The following is a 25873-nucleotide window of genomic DNA, read 5'->3' as shown; positions in this document are numbered from 1 at the left end:
GGAATCTTTAGTTTAGTGCAAAATGTCTGCTGACCGGTTCACACTATAGTCGTGCTCACACTTCTTCCCCTTATTTGACATATTGCTCGTCCCATATATTGCCACCCTTAACCTATCTACATAGAGTGTGCAGACGCCGTAGGGTAGCAATGCCCTATGCAGCGTTCCCAGTCATGCACAGGCGCCATGTCCTCGGCAGTGGCACACAATACGCAGATGCCGGCGGTTTTCCTAGCAAGCGTTCTCGTCACGCGCTGGTGCCATAACCTATTTGCACAGCCTGCTCACTATTCGCCTACGCCACACGCATGCGCAGTAGGCCAAGGCACTTGGCGTCTATACCTGGACACTGAGCATGCGCGAGTCTTCCTTAACACGAATTCTATGCTTCCGCGGTCATCATATTTCATTTGAGCCATTGTAACTGCCACCCACACATGCCGCAAGGGCGCCTGCACAACCCGATACCTCGTACCAAGGTACCCCTGCCAGCAGTGCACGATATCATTCCTTCGTTTATAACATGCTTTATTATTGCTTCGTTTATAACATGCTTTATTATTGTTTGATCTATTTACATTTGCCATACTGTTTGTATGTATTGCCCCTTTCTTCAATGCCCCGTTCTGCCATATGAGCTTCTAAAATTGGTCCCCGTGCTTCTTTTTGGATGAATGCCTCTCTACAGGAATCCGCTCAGCAGCTTTGCATTGGCATTATGTCTGTATTCCAGGTTGTTTATGCAGCAGCTAAGGCTACTTTCACACATCAGTTTTATGTATTCAGGCACAGTCCTTTTTTTTCCTGATCCAACGGATCCTGAAAAAAAAGTGAAAACCGTATCCACCGGATCCGTTTTTTAACGGATCCGTTATGCCGGATCCGTTAAAAAACGGATCCGGTGGATACGGTTTGCATCCGTTTTTGCATCCTTTTCGTCCGTTTTTTGGCTGGATCCGTTTTGTTAATTACATTGGAGCATGCGCAGTTTAGAAAAACGGATCCGGCGGCCGCATCCGTTTTTTACCGCATTACGCCGGATCCGGCGTCCATAGGCTTCTATTGTAAAACACGCCGTATCGCGCCGGTTCCGGCGCGATGCGGTTTTTTTGCCGGACAAAAAAACGTTGCAAGCTACGTTGCCTCCGGCCGCCGCATTTATTTATTTTGCCGCATCCGGAAAAAAACGGATGCACCGCAAAGCCATCCGGTACAATCCGGTAACAATGCAAGTCTATGGGGAAAAAACGGATGCGGTACTGGATCCGTTTTACCCGTTTTTTTCCGGATTGAACCTGATGGCAAAAAACTGATGTGTGAAAGTAGCCTAAGGCTACTTTCACACATCCGGTTTGAGCCCTGCGGCTCAATCCGGCTGTGAAAACTATGCAACGGATGCGGTGAAAACACCGCATCCTTTGCATACGTTTTTACATGCGGCCGGTCCGGTTTTTTCCGGTTGCGGCATGCTACTGAGCATGCGCAGTGGAAAATACCGCATGCGGCGACCGGATGCGGTTTTTTCCGCATCGCGCCGCATCCGGCCTCCATAGGGATGCATTGAAAAATGCGCCGCAGCGGCCGGATGCGGCGCGATGCGGTGTTTTTTGCCGGAGCAAAAAACGTTGCAGGGTACGTTCGATCCGGCCGCCGCATCGGCTAAATCTGCCGCATGCGGCAAAAACCGGACCGAACGCAAGCCCCTACGGCACAATGCGGCACTAATGTAAGTCAATGCAAAAAAAACCGCAATCGGCGTTACAAAAGCCGGTTGCGGTTTTTCTGCAGAACGCCGTATTGTGCCGCAGAGCAAAAATCCGGATGTGTGAAAGTACCCTAAGGCTGCTTTCACACCTCCGGTTTTTCCTGTGCGGCACAATCCGGCACTTTGCAAAACAAAACGCAACCGTTTATTTTTTTGCCGCCGGTTGCGTTTTTTTTTTTTGCATAGACTAACATTAGTGCCGGATTGTGCCGCATGGGCTTGATTTCCGTCCGGTTTTTGCCGCATGCAGCAGATTTAGCTGATGCGGCGGCCGGATGGAACGTTGCCTGGCACGTTTTTTTGTGTGGCAAAAAAAAACGTATCGCGCCGCATCCGGCCAATGCGGCGCATTTTCCTATGCATGTCTATGGACGCCGGATGCGGCGCTATGCGGCAAAAACCTCATCCGGCCGCCGCATGCGTTTTTTGCCACTGCGCATGCTCAGTAGCCTGCTGCAAGCGGCAAAAATCGGACGGGCCGCATGTAAAAAACGTATGCAAAGGATGCGGTGTTTTCGCCGCATCCGTTGCATAGGTTTCACAGCCGGATTGAGCCGCACTGCTCAAACCGGATGTGTGAAAGCAGCCTGACACACTTGCGTTGAATGGTATCCGTTGCATTGCGTTGTGTGACGGATGCAACAGATGTGTTGCATGTAGTGGCACAACGGATGCAACGGATCGTACAAAACATCGGAATCAGCCTTTTTTTTTTTTTTTTTTACACACAGTTTCACGGCGACAGACTATTGTGAATGATCAGCTGATCGCTCCCAGCAGCCAGTCGCCGGGTGATCAGCTGATCGCTCCCAGCGCCGGGTGATCAGCTGATCGTTCGGCCGCCGAGAATGTGTGCGGGGGGCGGAGTGCGGAGTGGGTGGAGCCGAGCGGGGCGGTGAGTGAGTGACTGTGTGTATGTGTGTGTGTATATACATGCGGAGTGGAGTGCGGGAGGGGGCGGAGCCGAGCGGGGAAGTGTCGGGCTCCCTGCACACGTGGCCAGGATAAATATCGGGTAAAGCACTTTGCTTGGTTACTCGATATTTACCTTGGTTACGGGTGCAGGGAGCCAGAGAGAGCATGCGCAGTGGAATCCTAAGGATTCCGCTGCTCAAAAAAACGTTACATGCTGCGTTCCTCCCGCTGGGCGGAAGCAACGCAGCGTTGCCCAGCAGAAGCAACGCAGGTCCTTTTGGCACAATCCGTCATGTTTCCCATAGACTTGTATGGATGACGGATTGTGCCAAAAGGGAGGAACGCAGCATGTAACGTTTTTTTGAGCAGCAGAATCCTTAGGATTCCACTGCGCATGCTCTCTCTGGCTCCCTGTACCCATAACCAAGGTAAATATCGGGTAACCAAGCAAAGTGCTTTACCCGATATTTACCCTGGCCACGTGTGCAGGGAGCCCGACACTTACCCGCTCGGCTCCGTCCCCTCCCGCACGCCACTCCGCATGTATACACACACACTCACCTGTCCTCAGCGCCATGGCCCCGCTCGGCTCCACCCACTCCACACTCCGCCCCCGCACACATTCTCGGCGGCCAAACGATCAGCTGATCACCCGGCGCTAGGAACGATCGGCTGATCACCCGGCGCTGGGAGCGATCGGCTGATCACCCGGCGCTGGGAGCGATCGGCTGATCACCCGGCGCTGGGAGCGATCGGCTGATCACCCGGCGCTGGGAGCGATCGGCTGATCACCCGGCGCTGGGAGCGATCGGCTGATCACCCGGCGCTGGCAGCGATCGGCTGATCACCCGGCGCTGGCAGCGATCGGCTGATCACCCGGCGCTGGCAGCGATCGGCTGATCACCCGGCGCTGGCAGCGATCGGCTGATCACCCGGCGCTGGGAGCGATCGGCTGATCACCCGGCGCTGGCAGCGATCGGCTGATCACCCGGCGCTGGCAGCGATCGGCTGATCACCCGGCGCTGGCAGCGATCGGCTGATCACCCGGCGCTGGCAGCGATCGGCTGATCACCCGGCGCTGGCAGCGATCGGCTGATCACCCGGCGCTGGCAGCGATCGGCTGATCACCCGGCGCTGGCAGCGATCGGCTGATCACACGGCGCTGGCAGCGATCGGCTGATCACTCGGCGCTGGGAGCGATCGGCTGCTGGGAGCTTTAAGCTGATTGTTCACAATAGTCTGCCGCCGGTGAAACTTTGTAAAAAAAAAAGCTGATTCCATTGTTTTGGACGATCTGTTGCATCCGTTGTGCCACTATATGCAACACATCCGTTGCATCCGTCACACAATGCAATGCAACGGATACCATTCAACGCAAGTGTGAAACTAGCCTAACCTTTCATTGTGTGTATGTACACTGCTCAAAAAATTAAAGGGAACACTTAACCAACCGAATATACCTCCAAGTTTGGCTGCTTTCATCCATTAGATGCGACAGTCCCGGGACGTTACCTGGCTCATCCCGAATTGCCCTGGTGCAGTGGCAATCAGGGTAATAAGGGGTTAATCATGGCAGGCATCTGAGACACCCCCAATGATTAACCTGTAAGTGAAAGTAAATAAACACACCCGAAAAACAACTTTATTTGGAATAAAAGACAAAAAAACACCCTCTTTCACCATTTTATTAAAATCCCCAAATACCCCTCCAGGTCCGGCGTAATCCAAAGAGGTCCCACAACGCTATCAGCTCTGCTACATGAAGCTGACAGGAGCGGCAGTAAAACACCGCAGCTCCTGTCAGCTCCACGCAGCAACTGAAGGGAGTCACGCTGTCAGCGGGGACGTCACTGAGGTAATGCCTTTATGTGCAGTGATGATGATGCGTGCGGAGTGCAGGGGTGTGCGATGATGATGAGGGCTCTATTGCCGGTGTATGTGCGGTGATGATGGGGCCTCTCTCTCTCAGCCTTAAAAAAAACAAACAAAAAAGAAAAACGGATCCGTTTTTTTACCGGATTTATCACATTAGTTTTTACACAATCAGAGACGGATCCGTTGCATCAGGCACAAACCGGATTGTACCTGATTGCAAAAAACTTGTGTGAAAGCATAAACGTCTGTAAAATCAAACTGTCCACTTAGGAAGCGACACTGATTGACAATCAATTTCACATGCTGTTGTGTAAATGTAATAGACATCAGATGGAAATTATTGGCAATTATCAAGGCACACTCAATAAAGGAGTGTTTCTGCAGGTGGGGACCACAGACCACATCTCCGCACTAATGCTTTCTGGCTGATGTTTTGGTCACTTTTGATTGTTGGTTGTGCTCAGTGGCGTAGCCAGGGCCGGCGTCAGCACCCAGCATACCTGGGCAAATGCCGGGGCCCTGGAGAGCTGGGGGGGCCCACTCTGCCTCGTCAGTTCTGCTGCCCCTGGGCCGAGTTCTGGGGACCGCAGTCCTCGTCAAGAAACTGTGGCTGCCGTCCCTTTAAGGCGCGCAGACCACAGCGTTCGCTGCGTCCTCCTGGGTTGAGCTTCATCTGTGGGTGGAGCTACCCCACTGTGTCCTGCTCGGTCCCACAGCCAGCGACCCCCCTGCACAGCGCTTCCCTCCGGCGCTGTGTGGACCCTCTCCACCGTGACCTAAGCAGTATGTGGGACACCCCTCCCCGCCCCCCGATTTATGGGCCCCAGTGAACTGTATGGGCTTCTCCCCCACACGATGTATGCCCTGACGCCCCCTCCCCGAATCCGCGTGTGTGAGTCCCCGCAGAGCCGCGTGTGTGGGCCCACAGAACAAGGTGTGTGGGCGCTGCAAAGCTAGGTGTGTGTCTGTCTGGATGTATGTTTGCAGCAGAGCAGTATGTGTGTGTCTATATGTAGGTATGACTGCATACAGCAGAGCAGTGTGTCTGTATATATGTATGCATGCAGCAGAGCAGTGTGTGTGTGTCTGTATGTATGCATGCATGCAGCAGAGTACTGTCTATATGTATGGATGCAGCAGAGCCGTATGTGTGTCTGTATGTATGCAGCAGAGCAGTATGTGTGTGTCTGTATGCATGCATGCAGCATGTGTATGTATGCATTCATGCAGCAGAGCAGTATGTGTGTCTGTATGCATGCAGCAGAGCAGTATATGTATGCATGCATGCAGCAGAGTAGTATGTGTGTCTGCATGTATGCATGCAGCAGAGCAGTATGTGTGTGTCTGTATGCATGCAGCAGAGCAGTATGTGTGTCTGTATGTATATATGCAGCAGAGAAGTATGTGTGTGTCTGTTTGTATCTATGTATGTTGCAGAGCAGTATGTGGGTGTCTGTATGCATGCAGCAGAGCAGTATGTGTGTGTCTATATGTATGCATGCATGCAGCAGAGTAGTCTGTATGCATGCATGCAGCAGAGCAGTATATGTGTTTCTATGTATGCATGCAGCAGAGCAGTATGTGTCTGTATGTATATATGCAGCAGAGCAGTATGTGTGTGTCTATATGTATGCATGCATGCATGCAGCAGAGTAGTGTCTGTATATATGCATGCAGCAGAGCAGTATGTGTGTGTCTATGTATGCATGCATGCAGCAGAGCAGTATGTGTGTGTCTGTATGTATATATGCAGCAGAGAAGTATGTGTGTGTTTCTGTATCTTGTATGCCGCAGAGCAGTATGTGGGTGTCTATCTGTATGAATGTATGTATATATGCAGCAGAGAAGTATGTGTGTGTCTGTTTGTATGTATGTATGCCGCAGAGCAGTATGTGTGTGTCTGTTTGTATGTAGCAGAGCAGTATGTGTGTCTGTCTATATGTATGTATGCAGCAAGCAGTGTCTGTATGTATGCATCAGAGCAGTATGTGTGTCTGTCTGTCTATATGTATGTATGTATGCAGCAGAGCAGTATGTTGTGTAGCAGAGCAGTATGTGTGTGTCTATATGTATGTATGCAGCAGAGCAGTATATGTGTGTCTGTCTATATGTATGTATGCAGCAGAGCAGTATATGTGTGTCTGTATGCAGCAGAGCAGTGTGTGTGTCTATATGTATGCAGCAGAGCAGTGTGTGTCTGTATGTATGCAGCAGAGCAGTGTGTGTCTGTATGTATGCAGCAGAGCTGTGTCTCTATGTATGTATGTAGCAGAACAGTATGTGTGTGTCTGTATGTATGTATGCAGCAGCAGTGTGTGTGTCCGTAAGTATGTATACATGCAGCAGAGCAGTGTGTATGTCTGTATGCAGCAGATCAGTGTGTGTGTCTGTATGTATGCAGCAGAGCAGTGTGTGTATGTATGCAGCAGAGCAGTATGTGTATGTATGCAGCAGAGCAGTGTGTGTTTCTGTATGTATGCAGCAGAGCTGTGTGTGTGTCTGTATGCATGTATGATGTGTATCTATGTATGTCAATGGATATGACTGTATAGATTTGTCTGTTTATATGTATTTTTGTGAGTTTGTCTTTAACTATGTACTACTGATGCCGTGGGACAGAGGTGTTCTGAGAAGGTGGATCCCTGCTTTGTGTCCGTTCGTGTCCCAGTGTCTCCCTCTGTGACTGGGTATGCGGCAGAGCAGTAAGGGACGCCAGGCCAAGGAACAATACAAAGGGCTTTATTGGAACCACAAAGATAAAGCTGCAAACATAAATATAGATCCTTAACCCCTTAGTGACGGAGCGAATTTTCACCTTAATGACCAGACCAAATTTTGCAATTCTGACCAGTGTCACTTCATGAGGTTATAACTCTGGAACGCTTCAACGGATCCCGGTGATTCTGAGATTGTTTTTTCGTCACATATTGGACTTCATGTTAGTACCAAATTTAGGACAATATTTTTTGCGTTTATTTATGAAAAAAATTGAATTTTGGCAAACATTTTGAAACATTAGCAATTTTCAACTTTTGAATTTTTATACCGTTAAACCAGAGATTTCTGTGACACAAAATAGTTAATAAATAACATTTCCCACTTGTCTACTTTACATCAGCACAATTTTGGAAACAAAATTTTTTTTCGTTAGGAAGTTAGAAGAGTTCAAAGTTTATCAGCGATTTCTCATTTTTACATGAAAATTTACAAAACCATTTTTTTAGGGACCACATCACATTTGAAGTGACTTTGATAGGCCTAGATGACAGAAAATACCGAAAAGTGACCCCATTCTAAAAACTGCACCCCCCAAAGTACTCAAAACCACATTCAAGAAGTTTATTAACCCTTCAGGTGCTTCACATGAACAAAAGCAATGTTGAATGAAAAAAAGCAAAAATTAAATTTTACCTAAAAATGTTGCTCTAACCCAAATTTATTCACTTTTAGAAGAAATAGCACAACAAAATGGACCCCAAAACTTGTTCCCCACTTTCTTATGAACGCACCGATACCCTACATGTGGTCAGAAACCTCTGTTTGGACAAATGGGAGGGCTCGGAACAGAAGGAGCAATATTTGAATTTTGGAAAGCAAATTTGGCTGAAATAGATTGCGGGCACCATGTTGCATTTACAGGTCCGCTAAGGTACCTAAACAGAAGAAACCCCTCACAAGTGACGCCATTTTGGAAACTAGACCCCTCAAGGCTTCTATCTAGGGGTATAGTGAGCATTTTGGATCCACAGGTACTTCACAGATTTTGTTAACGTTACGTTGTCATATTGAAAATTTTAATAATTTTCTCAAAAATGTTGCTTTAGCATCAATTTTCTCACTTTTTCAAGAGGTAATTCCAAAAATGTGACCTCAAGGTTTGTTACCCACTTTTTTATGAGCGCGGTGATACCTCACATGTGGTCTGAAACCTTTGTTTGGACAAATGGGAGGGCTTGGAACGGACGGAACAATATTTGAATTTTGGAAAGGAAATTTGGCTGAAAAAGATTGCGGGCACCATGTCGCATTTGGAGGTCCCCTAAGGTACCTAAACAGCAGAAACCCCGCACAAGTGACCCCATTTTGGAAACTAGGCCTCTCAAGGAATTTATCTAGATGTTTGGTCAGTACCCTGAACCCCCAGGTGCTTCACAGAATTTTATAACGTTGAGCCATGAAAATAAAAAAACAAAAATTTTACCACAAAATTGTTATTTCAACCAGGTAGCTTTTTTTTCACAAGGGTAACAGGAAAAAAATCACCATGAAATTTATTGTGCAATTTCTCCTGAGTTTGGCGATACCTTATATGTGGTGGAAATCAACTGGGCGCATGACAGGGCTCGGAAGGGAAGGAGTGCCATTTGACTGCAAAAGTGGCTGGAATCAATAGCGGACGCTATGTTGCATTTGGAGAGCCCCTGAGGTGCCTAAACAGTGAAGCTCCCCAACATGTGGCCCCATTTTGGAAACTAGACACCTGAAGGAATTTATCTAGATGTTTGGTGAGTACCCTGAACCCCCAGGTGCTTCACAGAAGTTTATAATGTTGAGCTGTGAAAATAAAAAAATACATTTTTACCACAAAATTGTTACTTCAACCAGGTAGCTTTTTTTTTTTTACAAGTGTTAAAGGAAAAAAATCAGCATAAGATTTATTGTGCAATTTCTCCTGAGTTTGCTGATACCTTATGTGTGATGAAAAGCAACTGTTTGGGTGCACAGCAGGGCTCTGAAGGGAAGGAGCGCCATGTCACTGCACAATTGGCTGGAATCATTAGTGGACGCTATGTTGCATTTGGAAAGCCCCTAAGGTGCCTAAACAGTGGAGGTCCCCCACAAGTGACCCCATTCTGGAAACAAGACACCTCAAGGCTTTTATCTAGGTGTATAGTGAGCAATTTGAATACAAGAGTACTTCACAAAATTTGATAAGCTTAGGTTGCCATATTGAAACTTATCATTTTTTCACAAAAATCTTGCTTTAGCATCATATTTCTTACTTTTTCAAGAGGCAACAACAAACCGTGGACCCAACATGTTGTTATCCAATGTCTTATGAACACAGGGATACCCCACATGTGGCCAAAAACCTCTGTTTAGATAAATGGGAAGGCTTGGAATGGAAGGAGCACCATTTGAATTCTGGAAAAGTTTAAATAAATTGCGGGCACCATGTCACATTTGCAGGGCCCCTTGGGTACCTATACAGCAGAAACCCCCCCACAAGTGACTCCATTTTGGAAACTGGATTTTATTCAGGAGTATAGTAAGCATTTTGAATCCACAGGTACTTCACAAAAATGTTGCTGTAGCAACAAATTTCTCATTTAGGCTATGTGGCCATGATCCAGCGAAACGGCGTCTAGTACACAGTGTCAGCCTTCCTGCAGAGATGTGAGTGTTGTCCACGGGAGAACGCAGCTGCCCATGCCCACGATTTGGGTTCAGGCTGCTGTTGAGCTCTATGCTACCTACAGAAAACACTCTTGTCTCCGCAGCATATATTTACATGCTGAGGCTCGGGAAGCTGCGCCACAGGTCAGTGTATGCTGCGGAGAAGAGAAGCACAGTGGGCACGGGATTTCTAAAAATCCTACCACTGTGCTTCTACTGCACAACAGAAAAGAGGAAAAGGAAAAGCGATCAAAGAAGCCCAATCATGCAGAGATAAATTTGTATTATATTTATTCTTATTTGCACATATTTTTATTACAAGCATTTAAGGGACAACTATTATGCATCATAAATGTATCCATGTACAACGGAACTGTCAAGATTATTCACATGTATTCTAGTTTTTATATATCTCAAACACTGCTAATTATTTTTATGTCAGACTATTAAAATTCACATGACAGACATCATGAACAAATTGCACCAATTGCGATATAAACTATGTATTTGGTAGCATACAAATCACAATTTGTATGTCATACCATTATATGATCGATTCCAGTTATTTATATCCAGGGCCACTAAGGGTCACTACTGCAACTTGCTACAATTAGGACGTCCCGTCCGTCATATGAATTTGCAACGCATTGTCTGTATTCGCAGGAGATTAATTTCATACAGATGCGCATTAGAAACCCGATGTTTATAACTTTCCCATGTGTTTAACAGCGTCCAACCACTACCTGATGGATGCAATTCACACATATGAGAGCAAAAAATTGTAAGAGGGTCACTGTTTGAGAAAGATCACATCAAAAAACTATGTCGATCAAGCTGTTATAGTTCATATGACAGACATGAGAAAAGATGTCCCAGTCATAATACTATTCATGCATAAGACAGCAAATGAATCATATTTTATATGTTCTACTATTATATGACTAGTACCAAACATCTATTATATATCCAGGGCCACTAGGGGTCACTGTTATATATCAAAATAGAACGTCCTGTCCGTCATATGAATCTTTACAGCACAATCGGTTTTAAAGGAGAATTAAATCAATATAGGTGCACATCATGAATTCGCTGCTTGTAGATTGCCATATATACAGCTAAATCTAGCAAATTGCAAAGGACAACCTCCACATATGTGGCAGCAAAGTGTAATCAGTATAGTCAGTTACCGTTGGAGAGGCTCACACCCGACACGGGTTTCGATCTTCTTCCTCACGAGGCTCACACCCTGTGAGGAAGAAGATCGAAACACGTGTCAGGTGTGAGCCTCTCCAACGGTAACTGACTATACTGATTACACTTTGCTGCCACATATGTGGAGGTTGTCCTTTGCAATTTGCTAGATTTAGCTGTATATATGGCAATCTACAAGCAGCAAATTCATGATATGCACCTATATTGATTTAATTCTCCTTTTAAAACCGATTGTGCTGTAAAGATTCATATGACGGACAGAACGTTCTATTTTGATATATAACAGTGACCCCTAGTGGCCCTGGATATATAATGGATGTTTGGTACTAGTCATATAATAGTAGAACATATAAAATATGATTCATTTGCTGTCTTATGCATGAATAGTATTATGACTGGGACATCTTTTCTCATGTCTGTCATATGAACTATAACAGCTTGATCGACATAGTTTTTTGATGTGATCTTTATCAAACAGTGACCCTCTTACAATTTTTTGCTCTCATATGTGTGAATTGCGTCCATCAGATAGTGGTTGGACGCTGTTAAACACATGGGAAAGTTATAAACATCGGGTTTCTGATGCACATCTGTATGGAATTAATCTCCTGCGAATACAGACAATGCTTTGTAAATTCATATGACGGACGGGACGTCCTAATTGTAGCAATTTTAGTGACCCTTAGTGGCCCTGGATATAAATAACTGGAATTGATCATATAATGGTATGACATACAAATTGTGATTTGTATGCTACCAAATACATAGTTTATATCGCAATTGGTGCAATTTGTTCATGATGTCTGTCATGTGAATTTTAATAGTCTGATTGACATAAAAATAATTGGCATAGTGTTTGAGATATATAAAAACTAGAATACATGTGAATAATCTTGACAGTTCCGTTGTATATGGATACATTTATGATGCATAATAGTTGTCCCTTAACAAATGCTTGTAATAAATATATGTGCAAATAAAAATAAATTTTGATACAAATTTATCTCTGCATGATTGGGCTTCTTTGATCGCTTTTCCTTTTCCTCTTTTCTGTCTGTAGTTATGCGATTTTTGCCCTAATATATAGTCCTTGATATATATGGATAAATATGCACTTTATATTGGTGTAACATGATGTATTTAAAAACTCTGATTATAAACACTTTTTCTACTGCACAACGCAGCGTTATGGACGCAGGGAAAACACTCTGCCCTCAAAACGCTGCAAACCCTGATCGTGGGCGCACAGCCTAAAATGCTACAATGGATGAATGGATAATGTCAAATAAATATAACGTCCCACCCCCTGCATATTCTAAGCTGGCGCCCTTTAGTGCCTTTCATGTGGCACTAAAGGGTGCCTAGCCTTGTATTTAGCCCCCCCAAAAAATTAATAATTAAAATAAACGACGTAGGGTCCCCCCTATTTTTGATAGCCAGCTAGGGTAAAGCAGACAGCTGTAGCCTGCAAACCACAGCTGACAGCTTCACCTTGGCTGGTGATCAATTTGGAGGGCTCCCCAGGCGTTTTTTTTTTAAAAAAACAAAACCAACAAACGTGGGGTCCCCCCCAAATTAGATCACCAGCCAAGGTGAAGCGGACAGCTGGGGTCTGGTATTCTCAGGGTGGGAAGAGCCATGGTTATTGGACTCGTCCCAGCCTAAAAATAGCAGGCCGCAGCCGCCCCAGAAGTGGCGCATCCATTAGATGCGCCAATCCTGGCGCTTCGCCCCAGCTCATCCCCCTGGTGCGGTGGCAAATGGGGTAATATACGGGGTTGATACCAGCTGTAATGTTACCTGGCATCAAGCCCTGGGGTTAGTGATATCACGGCATCTAAACAGATACCCGACATCACTAACCCAGTCAGTAATAAAAAAAAATGACAAAAAAAAAATTTATTTGAAAAAAAACTCCCCGAAACATTCCCTTTTTCACCAATTTATTGAAAATAAACAAATTCCGGTCGCTGTAATCCATTTTGGAGGTCCCTCGACGACTCTGGACCTTTTAGAATATGGGGGGCACGTTCAGGGAACGTATCCCCCATTTTCTGGAAGAGCAAGCTCTCCATGAGCAGTGTGGGTGCAGTAATCTGAGAATACTGCACGCACACTGCCCCGGTCCAACCTAGGGCAGAGTGACCTGCAGTAACCTCATTCCAGAATATGAGGGGCACGCTCACAGAACGTACTCCCCATTTTCTATAACAGCAGGCTCTCCATGTGAGGAGTGTGGCTGCAGATTACTGCACTCACTCTCCCCCAGTCCACAGTGCAGCAGCATGTGCAGCAGCGAGGTCAGCGTCCCTGCTTGCAAGGATCCAGCTGACAGCCGCTGTTTGCACATGCGCCGCCAGCTTTCCAGAAGGAGGAGGAGTGATCGAGGGAACGGAGCAGCAGCCAGGTAACGGGGAAGACCCGGGGGCTGACGGCGGGAGACCTGGCGGGACCTGGGGACAACTTTTCTGACGCATGTGACGTGTCACATGCGGCAGAAAGAGCAGGATGAATGCGGCCGCACGCTACTGTACGCTGCGCGCCGCCATCTTGCATGCTCCGGAGGGGGAAGGGGGGCGGCTCTGGAGAACTGGAGGGGGCTCCGGGGAACCAGAGGGCTCCGGTGTACCGGAGGAGGGGTCAGGGGGAGGACATCTCCCTGCAATCTGAAATATTTGATCATTTCAGATCGGAGGGAAATGAATGCAGAGCCGGCGGCAGCTGCAGTTTTGGCGCGCGTGGGCGCCATTTTGGATGTTCCGGAGGCGGTGGGGGTTGAGTTCTCCGGTACCGGGGGCTTTGGAGGCACTAGGGGCTTATATTTCTTTATCATCTGACCTGTTTGATCATGTCAGATGAGAAAGAAATCAGTATTATTTGCCATTTTTTTTTTTTATGTGATTGGTGGTATACCAATTTTTTATGTGATTGGTGGTATACCGGTGATCACATTATGGGGGTTCAAATAAAACACCCCGATTCATAATCTTGGGGGTCTCAGCTACCTCCGGTAGCTGAAACCCCCGAGATTTTCCGTCACTGGGGGGCACTACAAGCTTTTTCTGGCCTGACGTCTCAAGACGTCGGAACAGAATAAGTACCCTGTTTTTCCGACGTCTTGAGACGTTAGGCCGTCGCTATGGGGTTAAAGTCTGCAAGGATTCCACAACAAAACAAAAGATCCAGGGGCACCGCCCGGTATTCCGATGCCAGGGAAAATATGGTAATGGTCCTTATGAGTTCCTTGAGTCCAACAGGGTGAACAACAAAACACAATCCCACGTGGCCACTGATCTCCAATCTGTAACAGTCCATACACAGGCTCTAGGATCCAGCCTCAGCTATAGATCCTAGTCCTCCAGCCGAGATCCAACTAACTGACCTAACATGGGTCTCATTGTTCTCTTCTCCTGGGATCAGCCCCTTAGGTGGGCAGAAGAGTCCAACTCCGCCTGGACATTTGATACATGAATGAATTTTAGACTCCTGGCTTTGTTCGGTTTACCAAGTTGTGGTTGGAGAAGTCCCATACTGAGAAGAACAAACAATCTCCCAGCAGAAGCAGCACAAAGGAGAGACAGACTATTACACCATGAGCACAGGCGGGGAGGGACACGCTGTTACAATCCCTTCCCCTCTCAATTTGTGTACGGACTAGTGACCTCAACAGGTCGCTTGTCAAGTACACGTAAACATGGTGGACCTGACTCCGGGCTCCTCCTGCCTGGACAATCCGTCTGCATTTTGGGTGTTGGCTCCAGGTTCTTTAGTGTATGATGAAGATGTAGGGTTGAATGTTCTGCTCCAGTTTGTATCCTCCTTCACTTAAACTATGCTTCCTGCACCCAAAAATCGGCATTGTATATCTCCCACATCATTGCCTAGAAGAATGTCTGCAGGAAGGCCGCTCATCACACCGATTATGCATTGTTTTGCCCCAAAGCCATAATCCAGGGTTACGCTTGCTCTTGGAATATATCTGAGTACCTCCAGCCAATTCAATGGCAATTCCTGGTCCCTTTTGAATTGCTTCTGGTTGAATTACTCGGGGATCTGCTATGGTGAGAAAAGCCCCAGTGTCACAAAAGCCAACAACTTTTTGGCCATCTAGCACGACCTCCTGTAGATGTTTATGCTGAAGATCATGAGAACGGGTGGCTGTGGATCGCACTCCATAGACTCCTGGTAGGGAAGTCAACATATCAGAGTCACTTGGCAAATCATCAGGGCCTGAATCCAGCTCTTCTCCTGCTGAGGGTGTCTATAGATAATGGACAGGCAAAGGTGGTCTGCAGCTGTTCTGCCTCTGAACACCTGGACCGTGAGCTTGCAGATGACCAGGCTGCCCACATCGATAACATCTGCGCTGCGTCTCACTCCTTTCAGTTTGCCTTCTGGAGAAGTAGGTAGGAGACCTTGGTGACTGATAGGGAGGTGCAGGTGCTGGAGGTGGTTGACGATTTTGAGGATGACTCCACTGGATAAATGGGCATGTTGCCCACACATGCCCGGGAAGCCCACAGCTATAACATCTTCGCTATTCTACTTTGTCTCCTCGTCGCATTCCATAAAATATGGTAGAAACAACTGGAGGCACATACACACGGGTATCCACATGAGGTGGTGATCTAGGAGGTTGAGGAACATTGGGCACTGAAGGACAAGGAACCTCTGGTGTTGGGGAGCTGGTCATTTTTGTTCCCTCTGCTAGCAGCTTCTTCCACTGAGGTTTGATAGTGAGTACCTCATCAGCTAGAGCAGCAGCTTGTTCCACTGTCTCTGGTCTCCTTTCGCGCACCCATTCCTGGATCTCAGTAGGGCACTTGGCATAAAACTGTTCTTTTAGGATGACCTGGAGGAAGGTCTCCCAAGTTAAGGCCCCCTCTCCCTCCAGCTAGCGATGGCATACTTGTTTCAGTCTGTGGGCATACATTTTGAAAGACACTTCTCCATCACAGACTAATATACAGAACTGAGTCCTATAAGTATCTGGGGTCACGGTATAATGTTCTAGAATGGTCTGATCTCCCCATACTCACAATTCCACTCAGGGTCCATAGCTCTATAGGCGTCGTCAGCTCCACCCTCCAAGAGGCCCACCAGGTGTCTGACTCGCTCTCTTTCTGGGACTTCCATTATTCGGCATTGATGCTCAAAATCCTGGAAGAAGCCCTCAATGTCACCTGCAGCTTCATTAAATGGCTTAAAGTCCTTGCGGGACACTCTGGAGAATTCTCTCATAGTTGGTGCTGTTGGTACAGTCTGTCTGGGGCCTCTAGCTGCTTCTACAGCAAACCTCCTCTCCAGCAATGCCCTCTCTTGAGCTCTGCAAATAGCATCCATCTTATATTCAATGGTGACCTCATCTCCAAGCAGTGCCATCTCCTCCTCATACCACACAACCCATTGACTTTTTTGGGTATTTACCTCCAGCTCCCGTCTTTCCTCCCCTTGCTGTGGAAATTGTTCCTCGGTGCCATTATGCAGGCAAGCGTTTTCCAACGCCTCAATTAGTTGCTCCTTAAAGAGTCCTTTTGTAGCCGACTCCTAATTCACGGGCCTTTGTTTAGAGGTTCGACATAGTCCAGTTCCTGTATCCTGAGGTTCTGTTTTCAGAGGTTGATGGGCCGTTGTCCTCCATTTCTTCTGCTGTGATCCCACTGCTGCCACCAGTTTGTGACGGGGTATGCGGCAGAGCAGTAAGGGACGCCAGGCCAAGGAACAATACAAAGGGATTTATTGGAACCACAAAGATAAAGCACCAAACATAAATATAGATCCTTTAACTCTGCAAGGAGTCTACAACAAAACAAAAAATGCAGGGGCACCGCCCGGTATTCCGATACCAGGGAAAATATGGCAATGGTCCGTATATGAGTTCCTTGAGTCCAACAGGGTGAACAACAAAACACAATCCCACGTGGCCACTGATCTCCAATCTGTAACAGTCCATACACAGGCTCTAGTATCCAGCCTCAGCTATAGATCCTAGTTCTTCTCCAGCCGAGATCCAACTAACTGACCTAACATGGGTCTCATTGTTCTCTTTTCCTGGGATCATCCCCTTAGGTGGGCAGAAGAGTCCAACTCCGCCTGGACACTTGATACATGAATGGATTTTAGACTCCTGGCTCTGTTCTGTTTACCAAGTTGTGGTTGGAGAAGTCCCATGCTGAGAAGAACAAACAATCTCCCAGCAGAAGCAGCACAAAGGAGAGACAGACTATTACATCATGAGCACAGGCGGGGGAGGGACACGCTGTTACAATCTCTTCCCTCCCCCTTATTCCTTTTGTGTCTCTCCCCCCCCATTCGTCAGTTGTCTAATCTTTCTTGTCTTACTCGCTTCTTTCTTCTCTTATTCTCAATTTACCTTGGTATTCCCGTATTACAAAACATTTCTGATAAACATGGAGGGTTCAAAGTGTTGACATTTTTATGTGTCACAGTTAGTCTGTTATAAAAATGTCATACAATGGATGTGAAATGTATTGTAATTGACTGTTTGGAATGATTCCATGTTTATGGTTAAATAAAGAATTAAAAAAAAAAAATGTACGCGTACGTATCTGTGTATGTGTGTGTGTCTGCGTGTTTGTGGGCCCACTGGGACTCTTCCGCCCGGGGCCCACAAAAACCTGGAGCCGGCCCTGGGCGTAGCAACTGCATTTGCCGCCCCCCTCTGGTGGTTATCGATAAATCATATTATCTATAACTTGGGTATTGGGTGACAGATGGAGGGGGCCAGCGGCTGATGGGGAGAGCGGTGGCGTATGAAGGGGGGCAGCAAATGGAGGAGGGCATTGACAGATTTGAGGCAATAGCGGCGGTGGATCGGGGGCGGTGACTACTGCGGCGCTCCTGAAAGGGGGCAGTGGCGGGGGGCAGTGGTGGATCGGAGGCACTTACCAAATGGTACTTGAAGGGATCCCTCACCTCAGCTTTCACGGATGAAGTGAAGCTGAGGGGAGTGGTCACCTACAGGTCACCAGCCCCAGATCCAAGGTGATTGGAGGGATCGGTCACAAGGCCAATCTCTCCAATCAGAGCTGGGGGCGGGTGAAACAAAGTTCACCCAGCTCCAGCCAGTGATCAGTGCTATAGCTGCACTGATCATGGCTGGATTTCAATGTTTCAGCCATTTTTAATGACTGAAATATCATAGTGGCTGTGATTGGCTGAGCGGCGTTCGTCAGCCAATTACAGCCTCTGTAGGTCCGGGGGGAGACACCACCCCTCCTGAGGTCAGGCAGAGGTCCCCTCCTCACCGATTCTAAGGTTTTTGCACACCGATCGCAGCCACCGAGGCTCCGGGGGCGCGATTTCACCTTGACGTACTGAGTACGTCATGGGTCGTTAAGTACCAGGTCACCATGACGTACCCAGTATGTCATGGGTCGTTAAGTGGTTAATCAACAATTATTATTTTTTCTATGTTTTTCTATTTTTTTACCCCCAAAATGCCGCCTCCCTGACACGTGCCGCCTGGGGCGGACCTCCCCCTCCGTCCCCCCCCCCTTGCTGTGCTGGATGATGCTATGCGAGATTCGTGCATCGCTCCCACGTGTGGCACTTGCCTTAGTGTCAGTTGCAGGCGCTCATATTATTTTTTTTTTAATTTTTTTTTTATTGACGTCCGTATTTTTTATTTCGCCAAACTATTTTTTTTGTATGGGGGGGTGGGGGTCTAGTTTCCATAATTGGGTCACATGTGGTGGAGCTACATTGTTCAGGCACCTCAGGGGGGTCCCCAAACGCAACATGGCGTCTGCTAATAATTCCAACCAATTTTGCTGTGAAATGGTGCTCCTCTTCTGAGCCCCACCGTGCGCCCAAACAATTTTTTTACACCACATATGAGGTATCTATGTACTCAGGAGAAATTGCACAATACATTTTATGGTGCATTTTTTCCTGATACCCTTGTGAAAATGCTAATTTTATGGCTAAAGTAAACATTTTTTGTAAAAAAGTAAAATTATCATTTTTTCCTTCTACATTGCTTTGGTTGCTGTGAAGCTTCTAAAGGGTTAATAAACTTCTTGGATGTGGTTTTGAGCAGAGTGAGGGGTGTAGATTTTAGAATGGGGTCACTTTTGGGTATTTTCTGTCGCCTAGGTTTCTCAAATCACTCCAAATGTGATGTCGTACCCAAACATTTTTGTTTTGTAAATTTTGTTGTAAAAATGAGAAATTGCTGATGAACTTTGAACTCTTCTAACTTCCTAACGAAAAAAAAAAAAAATTGTTTCGAAAATTGCGCTGGTGTAAAGTAGACATGTGGGAAATGTTATTTAGTGTGACATAGCTCTCAGATTTATGGGCATAAAATTTCAAATTTTGAAAATTGTGACCTTTTTCAAAATTTTCGCCAAATTTCTGAAATTTTCACAAACACAAAACATATCGGCCTAAATTTACCACTGACATGAAGTACAATATGTCACGAAAAAATGTCAGAATCGCCAGGATCCGTTGAAACGTTCCAGAGTTATAACCTGTCAAAGGGACACTGGTCAAAATTGCAAAAAATGGCCGGGTCTTTAAGGTGAAAACAGGCTGGTGGCTGAAGGGGTTAATGCAAGCTGTGCAATAAGGTTTGCTGTGTCTGTCAGCGCTACCAGGAGACAGGCCAGTACACCAGGAGATGTGGAGTGGGCCGTAGGAGGGCAACAACCCAGCAGCAGAACTGCTACCTCCACCTTTGTGCAAAGAGGAACAGGAGGAGCACTGCCAGAGCCCTGCAAAATGACCCCTAACAGGCCACAAATGTGCATGTGTCTACACAAACTATTAGAAACCGACTCCGTGAGGATCGCATGAGTGTCCGACGTCCACAGATGGGGGTTGTGCTCAGTGCCCAACACCGTGCAGGACGCTGGGCATTTGCCACAGAACACCAGGATTGGCAAATTCGTCACTGGTGCCCTGTGCTCTTCACAGATGAAAGTAGGTTCACACTGAGCACATGTGACAGACATGACAAAGTCTGGAGACATCGTGGAGAGCGATATGCTGCCTGCAACATCCTTCAGCATGACTGTTTTGGCAGTGGGTCAGTAATGTGTGGGGTGACATTTCTTTGGAGGGCCGCACAGCCCTCCATGTGCTCGCCAGAGGTAGCCTGACTGCCATTAGGTACAGAGATGAGATCCTCATACCCCTTGTGAGACCATATGATGGTGCGGTTGGCCCTGGCTTCCTCCTAATGAAGCACAGTGCCAGACCGCATGTGGCTGTAGTATGTCAGCAGTTCCTGCAAGATTAAGGCATAGAAGCTATGGACTGGTCAGCCCGTTCCCCAGACCTGAATCCGTTTGAGCACATCTGGAACATCATGTCTCCCTACATCCACCAACGTCACGTTGCACCACAGACTCCAGGAGTTAGCGGATGCTTTAGTCCAGGTCTGGGAGCCTCAGGATCTATAATTATATTTATGTATGTATGCATGTATGTATGTATGTATATGTCAATTACAAAAAAACTAAAGAATAAAATACAAAACAATATATATATTTATTTTTGTTTTACATTTTATTCTTTAGTCTTTTTGTAATTATTGTGTGCGTGTGTGTGTGTGTGTATATATATATGTATGTATGTATGTGTATATATGTGTGTGTATGTGTATATATATATATATATATATATATATATATATATATATATATATATATATATATATATATATATATATATATATATATATATATATATATATATTTATTGTGAGGTAGCACGGTCGGCTGCGCAGCAGAAGACACGGGATCCAGGCATTAAGGTTCACAGCACACGGTTTTAATGTCCAAACAAAAGTCCATAACAAAATACATGTGCCTCTCCAGCAGAAAACTCAGGGAGTTCTGTTCACTCCCTCACACCCGCCACACCTGCCCTTGTTCCTGATTCTATTTAACCCTTCCTTCAGCCTGTAGGGAAACAGCATTAACCCTAGAGTGGATTTACTTTCTATCATGGAGTGAGCACAACCGGGGCGAGACATACCGGCCGTCATAGATAACCCCGGTCACAGTCTCACATACCCCCCCCCCCTCAGTTCAAGCGTGCGGGGTTGAACTCCCGCCATCAAACACGGGCCGCGGGACAAGGCATCGGCGTTGCCCTGCAACCTACCGGCCCGGTGTTCAACCGTAAACCGGAAGTTCTGCAGAGAAAGGAACCACCGGGTAACCCGGGCATTCCGTTCCTTGGCGGACCTCATCCAGACCAGTGGAGAGTGATCCGTCCCAGCAGGTAATAGCGTAGGGACTCCAAGGCCCACTTGATCGCCAGGCACTCCTCCACTACGCTATAATTCCGCTCGGGAGGGGTGAGCTTCCTACTTAAGAAGGTGACGGGGTGTTCCTCCTTCTGAACCACCTGAGACAGCACTGCCCCCAGGCCGACCTCTGAGGCGTCAGTCTGTACTATGAACTCCTTCCGGAAATCAGGGTGTACAAGAACGGGCTGTCCGCACAGGACCTCCTTCAGGGCCCGGAAGGAGTCCTCGGCCTGCGGAGTCCAGCGCACCATGACGGACTTCTTGCCTTTGAGAAGGTCCGTCAAGGAGGCTGATAGTCCCGCAAAATCCTTTACAAACCTCCTGTAGTACCCCACGATACCCAGGAAGGCCCTAACCTGCTTCGTGGTCAGGGGTCTAGGCCACTTCTGGATCGCCTCAACCTTGTTAATTTGGGGCTTAATCACTCCTTGGCCTATCACGTAGCCCAAGTAGCGGGCTTCCGTGAGTCCCAATGCACATTTCTTGGGATTGGCTGTCAATCCGGCTGTTCGAAGCGCGTCCACCACCGCTTGTACCTGTTCCAAGTGGGTCTGCCAATCGGAGCTGTAAATAATGATGTCATCCAGGTACGCTGATGCATACGCCTGGTGGGGTTCCAGCACTAAGTCCATCAACCTCTGGAACGTGGCTGGAGCGCCATGTAACCCAAAAGGCAAGACAACATAGTGGAAGAGACCCTCCGGCGTAACAAAAGCGGTTTTCTCCTTGGCGGACTCCGTTAGTGGCACCTGCCAGTACCCCTTGGTCAGGTCGAGCGTGGTAAAATATCGCGCCTGTCCCAGCCTATCAATCAGCTTATCCACCCGGGGCATGGGGTAGAGATCGAACTTGGATATTTCGTTCAATCTCCTAAAGTCATTGCAGAACCTTAAGGAGCCATCGGGTTTTGGTATTAGGACAATCGGACTAGCCCATTCACTCCGGGATTTTTCGATGACCCCCAGGCGTAACATTGTCTTTACTTCCTCCGATATGGCTTGTCGTCGAGCCTCTGGTACCTGGTATGACTTCAGGCGTACCTTCAGGTGGGGCTCGGTGACAATATCATGTCGTATCAGACTGGTCCTACCGGGCAGCTCGGAGAAGACATCGGGGTTCTGCTGAACCAACCGTCTGGCCTCTCGCCTCTGTTGCTTGGTGAGGGCTTCTCCAATCCTTACTTCCGGTTCATCCTCTCCGGAGGTCGCTAGAGCCGGATGTGAACGACCCGAAGAGGAGGGAGGTGGGGAAAAAACAGCCATCAGGCTTTCCCGTTCCTGCCAAGGTTTTAATAGGTTGACATGGTATATTTGTTCAGGTTTCCGCCTACCGGGCTGCAATACTTTATAGTTAACCACCCCTACTCTTTCCTTTATCTCGTAGGGGCCTTGCCACTGAGCCAGGAATTTACTCTCCGCCGTGGGGATTAATACCAACACCCGATCCCCGGGTTTAAAGGTCCGCACGGTGGCTTGTCTATTGTAGCGGCCGCTTTGCGCGGCCTGAGCCTCCTGTAAATGCTCCTTCACAATTGGCATGACCGCGCTTATGCGGTTCTGCATACCCAAAATGTGTTCGATCACACTTTTATGGGGGGTGGGCTCTTGCTCCCATGTTTCCTTTGCCAGGTCCAACAATCCCCGGGGATGTCGCCCGTATAACAATTCAAAAGGCGAAAACCCCGTGGATGCCTGTGGCACCTCTCGTATGGCAAACATCAAATAGGGAAGCATCATATCCCAGTCTTTCCCGTCTTTTGAAATCACCCTTTTGAGCATGGTTTTCAGGGTTTTATTGAAGTGCTCGACTAAACCGTCAGTTTGAGGATGATACACAGATGTACGCAACTGCTTGATCTGGAGTAGCCGGCATAGCTCTTTGGTTACTTTAGACATGAATGGGGTCCCCTGATCCGTAAGGATCTTTTTGGGCAATCCCACCCGGCAGAACACAGCAAACAACTCCCGAGCTATAAGCTTTGCTGCAGTATGTCTGAGAGGTATCGCCTCGGGATACCGGGTGGCATAGTCAACGATCACTAGGATGTGTTGGTGCCCTCGAGCGGACTTTACAAGGGGCCTCACCAGATCCATCCCTATCCGTTCAAAAGGGACTTCTATAATGGGTAACGGTACCAACGGACTGCGAAAATGGGTCAGGGGTGCGGTAAGCTGACACTCCGGGCAGGTTTCGCAGAACCGTTTTACCTCCCCAAAGACCCCGGGCCAATAGAACCTTTGCAATATTCGCTCCTGCGTTTTCTTGACCCCTAGGTGGCCACTCATCAGGTGTTTATGAGCCAAGTCGAGGACCCGCCGGCGATGCGGCTGGGGCACCACCAACTGTTCTACCCCCACGCCCCGTATTTCATCTACCCGGTAGAGTAAATCCTGCTTAAGAGCGAAATGGGGGTACCTTACCTGAGCACCGGGCAGCTGTGCCACCCCGTCAACTACTGTCACCCGACTCCGGGCATGTATTAACGTAGGGTCCTGGAGTTGGGCTGTCCCAAACGTATCCGGGGACGCCTCCAACTCCGGGATGGGCTCGACCGTCTCAGCCTCTCCTGCCAATACCTCTAGGGGCGACCTATCGGGTTCACACTCTGTCCCTATCATGGTGACCCCTACGGCAGGTGTCCCGGATTCAGGATTGTAGGGCTCAGGTCCCAGACCGACCAATATCTGAGGGGACTTAGGGGGTCCCCTCCATAAAGTCCAAAAATAGGGCAGATCCCTTCCTAGGATCACGTCATAAGGAAGAGTGTTAAGAAGTCCCACCTCATGTTGCACCTGACCGCAAGGTGCTGTGATGGTGACAATCCCCGTGGGATAGTCGCGGCCGTCCCCATGTATGCAAACCACCCCCACGGTGCGTCCTGTGGCCTTTACTTTAGCCCTCAAGGTGGATCGCACAAGGGTCACTAAGCTTCCGGAATCCAACAATCCTGTAACCGGACATCCATTCACCTGTATTTGGCACAAGTGGGGCTCCGTCTCTGGGGAGACCAGGTCAGCGGTACACACCACCTGAGCATACATTGAACCCCGCCGGGTAACCCCACAATCCATGGGCTCCGTGGTGAGTGGACACTGGGCTTCCATATGTCCCACCCGCTGGCACCGCCAACATCTACTGGGGACGGAAACCCCCTTGACGGGTTGTCGTTTAGGGTACAGAACCTTCCGGACCTCAGGAATGGCGGCCGCGGCCTCAGACGGGACGGTAGGGGACTCCTGCACCGTTGTCAGCGGTGGGTCCTTGGCCCTAGGCTTGGAGGGGCCGGACCGACGGGCGGTACGCAAAGTCTCAGTGTCCCGTATCAAGTCCTGCGTAGCCACATGCCGCTCTACCAGGGACACTAATTGGTCCAGGGTACTCGGGTCACCCTGTCCTACCCACCGTTGAATGGTGACGGGTAAAGTGCGCACAAAACGATCCACTACTACCCTTTCCACCATTTGCGCCGGGCTCAGAGTGTCAGGCTGCAACCACTTTTTTACAAGATGCAACAAGTCATAGGCCTGGGAGCGTACGGGTTTGGCTTCCTCATAGAACCACTGATTTACCCGCTGAGCCCGTACATAGGTATTCACCCCCAACCGAGCCAGTATTTCGGCTTTCAGGGTCACATAGTCAATGGCGTCCTCGGTACAGAGGTCCAGGTACGCTTTTTGGGGTTTCCCCGTCAGATAGGGCGACAATACCTCAGCCCACTGCGGGGTCGGCAGCTTTTCCCGCTCGGCCACCCGCTCAAACACCGCCAGGAACGCTTCCACATCATCACCCAGGGTCATCTTTTGCAACGCTTGTCTCACCGCTTTCCGGACGCTGCCGTCGTCACCCGGTCCCGGGGTTGTTGCTGCCGGTCCGGCACGGATCGACTTGGCCAGGAGAACATCTGTTCTTGGTGCCTTTTTTCCTGCAATTGCAAGGCTTGCTGCTGACGTGCATTGGCCTGATCCATCTGTTCTTGGAGTTTTTTTTCCTGCACTTGCAAGGATTGCTGCTGACGTTCCAACGCCCGGAGCAGGTGTGCATTGGTCTGTTGCTGCTGTGAATTAGCCTGTTGTTGCTGTGCATTAGCCTCTTGTAGCTGTGCATTAGTCTGTTGCTGCAGCCTTAGTATGTCTTCCATGGCGTCGCTGGGTTTGGGCTGTAGTATAGCCGCTCGAATCCAGGACATGTGCTACCGGGTCACCAGGGATGGATGCTACACCTCACCGGCTGTCATGCCCGCATTCTCCACCATATGTGAGGTAGCACGGTCGGCTATATATATATATTTATTGTGAGGTAGCACGGTCGGCTGCGCAGCAGAAGACACGGGATCCAGGCATTAAGGTTCACAGCACACGGTTTTGATGTCCAAACAAAAGTCCATAACAAAATACATGTGCCTCTCCAGCAGAAAACTCAGGGAG

The 25873-nt window shown here is 48.1% G+C and overlaps 1 protein-coding gene across 10 annotated transcripts in view; it reads left to right on the top strand.

Annotated features, from left to right (window-relative positions):
• The first annotated feature begins 363 nt into the window (after positions 1 to 363).
• The window catches only part of OSGEPL1 (O-sialoglycoprotein endopeptidase like 1), a 1349050-nt gene continuing 1323540 nt past the window's right edge, over positions 364 to 25873 (top strand). For 8 of the 10 annotated variants that reach the window (XM_075317740.1, XM_075317747.1, XM_075317749.1 and 5 more), the window contains exon 1: positions 393 to 479. Coding sequence is in view for 1 of the 10 variants with exons in the window: in XM_075317748.1 (XP_075173863.1) it covers positions 438 to 479 (42 nt within the window). In the remaining 9 variants the exon portion in view is untranslated. Of the gene's footprint in view, positions 480 to 25873 lie in introns of all 10 variants that reach the window. The other 2 variants (XM_075317748.1, XM_075317741.1) reach the window with 2 other exon arrangements.

This window comes from Anomaloglossus baeobatrachus, chromosome 7 (assembly GCF_048569485.1).
Source record: "Anomaloglossus baeobatrachus isolate aAnoBae1 chromosome 7, aAnoBae1.hap1, whole genome shotgun sequence".
Taxonomy (NCBI): domain Eukaryota; kingdom Metazoa; phylum Chordata; class Amphibia; order Anura; family Aromobatidae; genus Anomaloglossus; species Anomaloglossus baeobatrachus.
The sequence above is the reverse complement of the archived record's forward strand: the minus strand, read 5'-3'. Positions and strand labels throughout refer to the sequence as shown.